Source organism: Gobio gobio (assembly GCF_949357685.1).
Source record: "Gobio gobio genome assembly, chromosome: 3".
Classification (NCBI taxonomy): Eukaryota; Metazoa; Chordata; class Actinopteri; order Cypriniformes; family Gobionidae; genus Gobio; species Gobio gobio.
The window spans coordinates 13,658,968-13,667,879 of NC_137099.1; the positions used below are offsets into that span (position 1 = coordinate 13,658,968).

At 35.9% G+C, this 8,912-nt stretch overlaps 1 protein-coding gene across 1 annotated transcript in view; it reads right to left on the minus strand.

Annotated features, from left to right (window-relative positions):
- Positions 1 to 4,055: 4,055 nt before the first annotated feature.
- Positions 4,056 to 8,912, minus strand: part of gaa2 (alpha glucosidase 2) — a 24,228-nt gene continuing 19,371 nt past the window's right edge. The window contains exons 17-20 of the mRNA XM_079811426.1: positions 8,848 to 8,912; positions 7,699 to 7,863; positions 7,277 to 7,423; positions 4,056 to 5,232 (exon numbers count right to left, since the gene is read on the minus strand). The exon at positions 8,848 to 8,912 is cut by the window's right edge and continues 34 nt beyond it. Of these exons, the coding sequence (XP_079667552.1) occupies positions 5,170 to 5,232; positions 7,277 to 7,423; positions 7,699 to 7,863; positions 8,848 to 8,912 (440 nt within the window). The 3' untranslated portion in view covers positions 4,056 to 5,169. The remainder of the gene's footprint in view (positions 5,233 to 7,276; positions 7,424 to 7,698; positions 7,864 to 8,847) is intronic.

The window sequence follows — 8,912 nt, forward strand, 5'->3', positions numbered from 1 at the left end:
AAGAAACTGACTTATTCATGGTATAAATGTCATTTCTTTGGCAGCTAGGAGTAAAGCAAGGCAATGAAATAGTGGGAATGTGAAACATCTGGAAGCTGTTATCTCTGAAGCCCTCAATATACAGTACACAGAGAATGAGGGGGAGTATGTGATACCGTGTTGTTGTTTTCTTCTAGGCTAAAATGACATTGTGTTTTTAAAGCCAAAATAAACATTATTTCATTCTGAGAGAAAAATAATGGGAATGATTTCCAATTAGCATATTAAACTGGAATTACACAGACAACGCATGTAAATTATATCTGCTTTGAAGTTAATTAAGCAACATTCCAGAATTAGTGTTTGCTGCGCATTCATTTTTATTATTATAAATTTGATAGGTTTGGTTTCTTGCATGAGTAAACTTGATAAATGCAGTCAGTGCTGAAATTAGGTTCTTCAAACGATGGTCATCAAAAACAAGCATAATTGCTGGAACTTTGTACATTTTAGATAATATGGTCCATGTTAGCTAATATTTGCCGTAAATTGTCATTGATTTTCAATATGATTTACAGATATACTGTACTGTTCAAAAGTCTGGAGTCAGTAAGGCTTTTTATATTGTTTTATTCAGCAAGAATGCATTAAAATGATACAAATGCTGCACAATTAAGCAGCACAAAAGAAAAAAATGCTAAATTTTCTAAATATTAGAATGATTTCTGAAGGATCATGTGACACTGAAGACTGGAGTAATGATGCTGAACATTCAGCTTTGCATCACAGAAATAAATTACATTTTAAAGTCTATTAAAATAGAAAATTGTTGTTTGAAATTGTAATAATATTTCACAATATTATGGGTTTTGCAGTATTTTTTATTAAATAAATGCAGTCTTGGTGAGCACAAAAGACTTCTTTCAAAAACATTAAAGGAACACTCCACTATTTTTGAAAATAGGCTCATTTTGAGTTGTATCGGCCTAGAACATTTTTCAGTCGGTCTTGGTGGTACACGATGTAACTACAGAAGAGTCAAGTTTTAAATTGGAAAAATATTGAAACTCTTTGGTCATTTTTGAGCGAGATGCTAACGGCCTAATCAGATTCAATGATCTATGCTAAGCTATGCTAAAAGTGCTACCGCCAGACCTGGAGATCGGCTGAATGGATTCGAAAACGGTAAAACTCAACTGTTTAACTCTAGAGGAGTTGTAAAATGAGCCTATTTTCAAAAATAATGGAGTGTTCCTTTAAACAAATCTTACAAACCCCACGTTCATGACCAGTAGTGTAAATTCCCACTATGGACTAATAAGACTGTAAATAACCAAAAACATTCCAATGGGAATATCACATTTTGTACCCGAGTGTCATTTAATACTGCATGTGGGACATAAAGCCTCCAGCTGAAGGGTTTTTATTTTACTTTAAACGGTCCTCTTGATTCAGATGTTTTCTCACTGCTGAATAGGCCTATCACAAGGGGAATGGAGTGGATAATGACAGGCACTCGCTTTGACACATTTCATATTGATCATTAACTTGTCAAAAACACATTTGCACTGTAATAATTATGACCATTATCTTGGTTTGCAGTATTTTTCATGTTTTAAAGGTAATTATGATGGCTGTTTTGTTAATAATGGAAATCTTTTGTCAAAGGAAGCTCGATCATGTATTCATTTGGACCTTTGAACATTTTCTACATGTAGGATTTTTTTTGAAAATGTTTAATTCTTTGAAATGAAAAAATCAAGAAATGAAAGTTCTGTCTCATACTTTAATTCCTTGTTTGTCCCCCTTTTTCTTTCTTTTTGCCTTTATTTCTTTCTGCTTGCATTGGGCCATACAGAAACATGGCTTTCAACTTGCTGTCATATCATACTGGATGGAAGCAAAAGTCTGACTTTGATCTTCAAACAGGTCTTGTGTCTGTGTGAGATGAAAGCGGAAGGTTCAGACGTGCAGATACACTCCCAGAGGAAGCTGTGATTGACTATCAGCTCTGGGTTTACAACAATGCTTCTTAACAACAAGAAGAAAATGTTTATTAAATTCATTTAAAGAAACACATTTTGCTTAAAGAGTCTGTAATTGATTTCATGCTCTGGTTTATTGTACACTAAAAATCTAACTCTGGCTGACAGTTTTATTTTAAACACTGACGTTTGTCTAAAGAAAATGGTAACACTTTACAATAAGGTTCCATTTGTTAATATTAGTTAAAGGGTTAGTTCACCCAAAAATGAAAATTCTGTCATTAATTACTTACCCTCATGTTGTTCGATCTTCGGAACACAAATGAAGATATTTTAGTTGAAATCCGATGACTCAGAAAGGCCTCCATTGGCACAATGTGCTTTACACTCTCAAGACCCATAAAAGGTACATCCTTTCAAAGTTCATCTCACTACAGTGGTTCAACAATAATTTTTTGAATCGACGAGATTAGTTTTTCTGCGCAAAAAAACCCTAAATAACGACTTATATAGTGATGACCGATTTCAAAACACAGCATCATGAAGCTTCGAAGCATTATGAATCAGTGAGTCGATTCGGCAGTTTGGATCGCCAAAGTCACGTGATTTCAGCAGTTTGACACGTGATCCGAATCATGATTCGACTCACTGATTCATAACGCTTCGAAGCTTCATGATGCAGTGTTTTGAAATCGGTCATCACTGAATAAGTCGTTATTTATTAGTATTAGTAATTAATGACAGAATTTTCATTTTTGGGTGAACTAACCCTTTAAAGGGATAGTTCACACAAAAATGAAAATTAGCCCATAATTTACTCACCCCCCAAGTCATCCTAGGTGTATATGACATTCTTCTTTCAGACGAATAAAATCTGAGTTATATTACAAAAGTCCAGGCTAATCCAAGCATTAGAATTTGATTCATAGTTGCTCTGTTTTTGAAGTCCATAAAAAGTGCATCTGTCCGTCAAATAACGTGCTCCACGTGGCTCCGGGGTGTTAATAAAGGCCTTCTGAAGCGAATCGATGCGTTTGTGTAAGAAAAATATTCATATTTAAAACTTTATCAAGTAAACTTTCGACCGACTGCCTACAATTGTGCCAAGTGTAAAGTTTGGTGGAGGGGGAATTATGGTATGGGGGTTGTTTTTCAGGGGTTGGGCTTGGCCCCTTAGTTCCAGTGAAAGAAACTCTTAATTCTTCAGCATACAAAGACATTTTGGACAAATTTCATGCTCCCAACTTTGTGGGAACAGTTTGGGAATGGCCCCTTCCTGTTCCAACATGACTGCGCACCAGTGCACAAAGCAAGGCCCATAAAGACATGGATGAGCGAGTTTGGTGTGGAGGAACTTGACTGTCCTGCACAGAGTCCTGACCTCAACCTGATAGAACACCTTTGGGATGAATTAGAGCAGAGACTGCGAGCCAGGCCTTCTCGTCCAACATCAGTGCCTGACCTCACAAATGCGCTTCTAGAAGAATGGTCAAAAATTCCCATAAACACACTCCTAAACCTTGTGGAAAGCCTTCCCAGAAGAGTTGAAACTGTTATAGCTGCAAAGGGTGGGCCAACTCCATATTAAACCCTACGGATTAAGAATGGGATGCCATTAAAGTTCATGTGCATGTAAAGGCAGGCGTCCCAACACTTTTGGCAATATAGTGTTGCTACCTGACTTTTCCTCAGGGCTCTGAGTCTGCACTGAGCTCAGAAAAGCCATTTCCAATAACAAAGTGAAGGAAGTGCCTCCAAATCCACTTTCATGTAGCAATAACCTGGCCACATATAACTATAGCTCTGACTGCAAGACATAAAAATAATCAGGTTTGTTAGGTTCGGGTATAAGAATTCTTCTTTTTATTTCCTCAGAGTACATGCTGTGGTTTGAAAGTTCATGCTGGACACTAAGACCACCAATGGAGGTAAATGATAAAAAGAAACACAAATGGCCTTTTATTAGAATATTTGCAGACTTGTTTTTAGCATGTTGCTAAGGTATTCTGGGTGGTTTCTCTGTTGTTGTTTTTTTGTGGCTGATTTGCATATCACTGCCTCAAATCAAAAGTAAAAACAAGAGAAAAGATGAACACTTTGAATATTTATTGCACACTACCCTGTATGTCCTCTGAAACTCTGTACAGCAGTTTGTTCAAGGTCATTTAAAGAAAAGAAGCCCTAAAAATGCTTGTTCACTCATAGATATATCTTTTAGATTCAGTTGTAGGAGCACACCTCTATACATTTGAAAAGTTGTAAAGCAGCCCAGTGTTTTCGAACAGAGGGTTTTGTACATTCACAGTAAAGCCACTGCATGTTTAAATCACAGCTTTGATGAAATATAAGGCACAATGTTATGCTATAAATGGTAATATCCACAGCACGTGGTAGCAATTTACAAATACTGCACAATTATGCCTCTTTAAGCCTTGATGAATACTGTACAGTGATTTACTTCCATAATATTTTCATGGTTTAACATTTTAGAATGACTCCCTTTGAGCATTAAAGCAATGTTAATTACAAGCCTGTCGGTACATGGAAATAATGTTTGCTAACTAAAGCTTAAACATGCATTTCTGCAGCCTCAGAATGTCCTGAAGTGTGCAAACATGCTTGTAAACAATATATACACATGTGAGATTCACAATAATATCAACATAATTTTAACAAAATCTGAAAAGGATCACTTTTGAATTTGCAGTTGTTGCAGTTTTTGCTCTGTTCTGTTGGTCCATTGGATCACTACACAAATATTTGCTTTAAAATGTGCTCAAATTAACGTTTAACGTACCTAGGTCTTGATGGCATGGCCTATTTTAAGATGAGGATTTTTATTCACAACTAAAAGGTTTAAAACAGAAGAATAATCTTTCTGATCTAGAAACGATATCAGCAACAACAGGCAGTAATATAACATCATAGGTAAAAATATCTATCATTCATAAGATCAAACAAAGGATTTAAATTCAAAATACACAGAATACTTCCCTTGGGTTTCGCTTCCTCTGAGTGCAACTGACCACTGCTGGGTCAATAATAAAGAGTACACTTAAAGTGCACATGAGAAATTCAACAAACAATCAATAATCGGTCATATCCTTTCTGGTTCATATTTGATTTCAGGCTGGAACCAGAACCAGCACTGTCCAAGTACTGAGATAATGTCAGAGATCATAATGATTTCAGCAGCAATTTGCGTTTACATCCAACTGATTGTGAAGTTATGACTGAGGTTCAGACCCAAGTCTGTTACTGTCAGCACCTAGACAGACACAAGACAATAAATAAACATTTCTTTAAGGCTCATTTTGCATACATTTAAGTCTTTTTTTCACAGATGTTTTGGCTATTTATCAAATTCAAAATATCATTGTTGACACCGCTGCTAACTGGATCTTGATCTATTTTTTCCCAACCTAGATAGTTTGACCTAGATCAGGGGTCCTCAAATTGTGGACTGCGCTCCGGTTCCGGACCCTGGTTTGGTTCCAACCGGACCGTGAGACATAATGACAACGGTAGCACCATTTTACCGTTTCTACAGTTTAAAGTGAGCAGCACGGCAAAATGGAGCAGTGCACACTACACATGCTCAGGGTCGTTTATGATCTTTTAGGAGCGTTTACGACGAGAATAATTTTTTGGGGGGGTAAATTAACCCTTGAAGAGCTGCAGAGGATGCGGTTATTTTAACAACAATAGCAGAAACACAGCGAACAGTAAAATAGATGAATAGTTCTACTAAAACACTGCAGAAAACAAGAATGCAGCAAATACAATTATTGTTGTCATACATACCATGACTATTGTCTTTTTTGTAGTTTTCTGACAAGACGTTTTTTTAATTGAGGCATCTACGACCACGATCGTATTTGACCTCACTTGGCGGAAGTTATGGCTGAGCTCAGATGATCACGTTCGTCTGATAAGAGGTAAAATAAAAGCATAAATACGGCTCGGTTTCTCGCAGAAACTGATCGTTTCGCTAGATAAGACCCTTAATCATCGTTTAAAGCCCTTTGAAGCTGTACTGAAACTGTCATTTGGACCTTGAACCGTTTGGGGCCCATTGAAGTCCATTATATGGAGGAAACCCCTGGAATGTTTTCATCCAAAACCTTAATTTCTTTTCGACTGCAGAAAGAAAGACATGGACATCTTGGATGACATTGGGGTGAGTAAATTATCAGCAAAAGTTTATTTAAAAGTGAACTAATCCTTTAAGCCGGGCGTACACGGTTAGATTTTTGCTGTCGTACCAAGCTCGCAGACGGTTTTTTTTTTCCCCTTGGGAGAAATTGCTTGGATGCTCGTATGGTCGCGGCTCGCAGCGTGTGAGAAGAATTACTAGACGAGTCGAGCACATTACGAGCACCTCTCGACCTCACGCCTCTCTCTGGTTGTTTCTGTTGAAAGGAATGGCTGCTGTTCTCTGCTTTTCAACAAATCATTTGCACACAAATCATTTTTCTTTCTTTTTTCTATCTGAAGCTATAGCAGAAACATTGAAAGCTCCAGTCTCTGTGTTTAGCACGAAAGCTCGTGTGATTGCCGCCGGCTCGCCGTGCAATACAGTCTTTGATGCGATTATCAAGTTAACTGACTCATAGCGTGTGCAATATCTCACGACCTCCCGAGTGTCCGAATTCACACAGTGTACGCCCGCCTTTATTAAGAATAATGTGGTTTGGAATTGGTCAAATGTGCCTGGAAAAAAATATGATCAGAAGATGATTTGTAGATGGCAAGAAAAGCCTTTAAACTTTGGTTTCTGCTCACAATGAGGCTGTTTTATGTACAGTGTTTGTTTGTTTTTTGTAGATACTTATTTTAAGCAGAATATAAAAAGGGTCCAGACTTCAAAAGGAAAATCCTTAACCCCCATACAGTATCTTTTCTGTTACATAAAAGCCTTCTGCCATACATATGCATTTAAATGTACAAATAATAATAGCCGAATAAAACATCTGATCTTACCTTTTAATATTCTATCTAATTTGGCTCAACTGCTTTTGTTTTGTTTTTAAATTCTCAGACATCACTGCTGTGGCTCTGAGGGCCCAATATACTCATCTTTGTTAAAGAAAAAAATTCTAAATAGTCAAAGTACTACTGCCGCCCAGATGGAAATTTACAACTATTCCAAAAAATGACTGTCCGGAACTCCGCTGGGGAGGAAATGTTGAGACTGGACGTCTTGGAACTTTAATTCTTTAAATGGAACTTTAAAGAGTGCCCCTGACCTAGATGTTTTAAGTATTTTTAAAATGCATTAGCTTCCTAAAAACAATATTTAAGTATATTACCTGATTGTCACGGTAAGTGAACGCTGCCTCTTGTGAATTCACTGTTACATTTTCTGGCTCTGCCTTCACTCCATAAAAGGAAACCGTTTCCACGGTGATGTAAGTAGCCTCCTGATGATTATGCAGCACCTCTGACGTCATTGTGTTCTGAAGATCATTAATAAAGATCATTATTAGCATGATTGTTTACAGAAACATTAAAGAACAAGCAAGTGATGCATTTAATAAAATAACATTGAATAAAAATGTCTATAAACGGAGTATTTATTGAGAAAACTTAACATGATTACATGAAATGTGAGAAGCATGTAACAGGTGAATAATTAACCATTTATTATGTGCCCTGTATAAGGATCTAATGAAAGCTTCATGAAAGTAAAGTATTCTGGTGTGCTGCAGTAAAGGTGAATTGTTTTCTGTACCTTTTCTACTGTGAAATGGATGTAAGCATACTGATCAGTCTCATATGAGTCAAGGGTCTCTCCGTCATCCCAATACAAATCACCCTTGGCCAGACCGTCCTCACTCAGACTTGCAATCAGATGAAGAGGCTGACCACTGCTCACCCACAAGGTGGTGTTTGGTCTCTGAAACACAAACATAAAGGACAGAATTCAAATAAACATGCACACAGATCACTACACTACCACTGCTAGTAAATTATTTTGTAAATTGAGAACGACTTCCTTAAAATCTGGATTTTATTAATAATAAATTATCTACATATCCAACAAAGACTTCCTTAACAGGTCATTAATTTATTTATTAAATGTATATATAAACAGGGGGTCAAAAGATGAATAATTAAGATTTTTGAAAGATTATTTTGAAAGAAGTCTCTTATGCTTACCAAGGCTGCATTTATATGATCAGAAATACAGTAAAACAGTAAAATTGTAAAATATTATTTCAATTTAAAACAGCCCTTTTCTATTTTAATAGACTTTAAAATATAATTTATTCCTGTGATGAAAAGCTGGATTTTCAGCATCATTACTCGAGTCTTCAGTGTCAAATGACCCTTCAGAAATCATTCTATGATGATTCGCTGCTCAAGAAACATTTATTATTATTATCAATGTTGAAAACAGTTGTGCTGCTTAATATTTTTGTGGAAATATTTTGTGAAAAAAATAAAATGTATAATAACGAGAACCATTATTAATTATTGAGCATATATGATATAATATGATAATGTGCACCAATAATAATGAATAATAATTTAGCACTAAATCAGCATATTAGAATGATTTCTGAAGGATCATGTGACACTGAAGACTGGAGTAATCAGTCACAGCCTCACAGGAGTATCACAGGAATAAATTATATTTTAAAATATATTAAAATGTAATAATATTTGTTTTTAATGTATATGTCGAAACAAATTATAAATAAATTATTGCTTTTTAGTAAATGGAGAACACCATATACATATATATGTATGCATGTATTATATAGAAAATCTGGATTATATTTATAAATATTTACATGTAAATTACTTAAGGAAGTCTGTCTGCATTAACTGAAAATCGATAACGTACAAATGTGTATATAATGTGATTCTTTTTCACCTGTGTAGGTATGATGGAACCCTCTCTGAGATGCAGGTTGATTTTGTCCATTGGAGCCTGAAGTT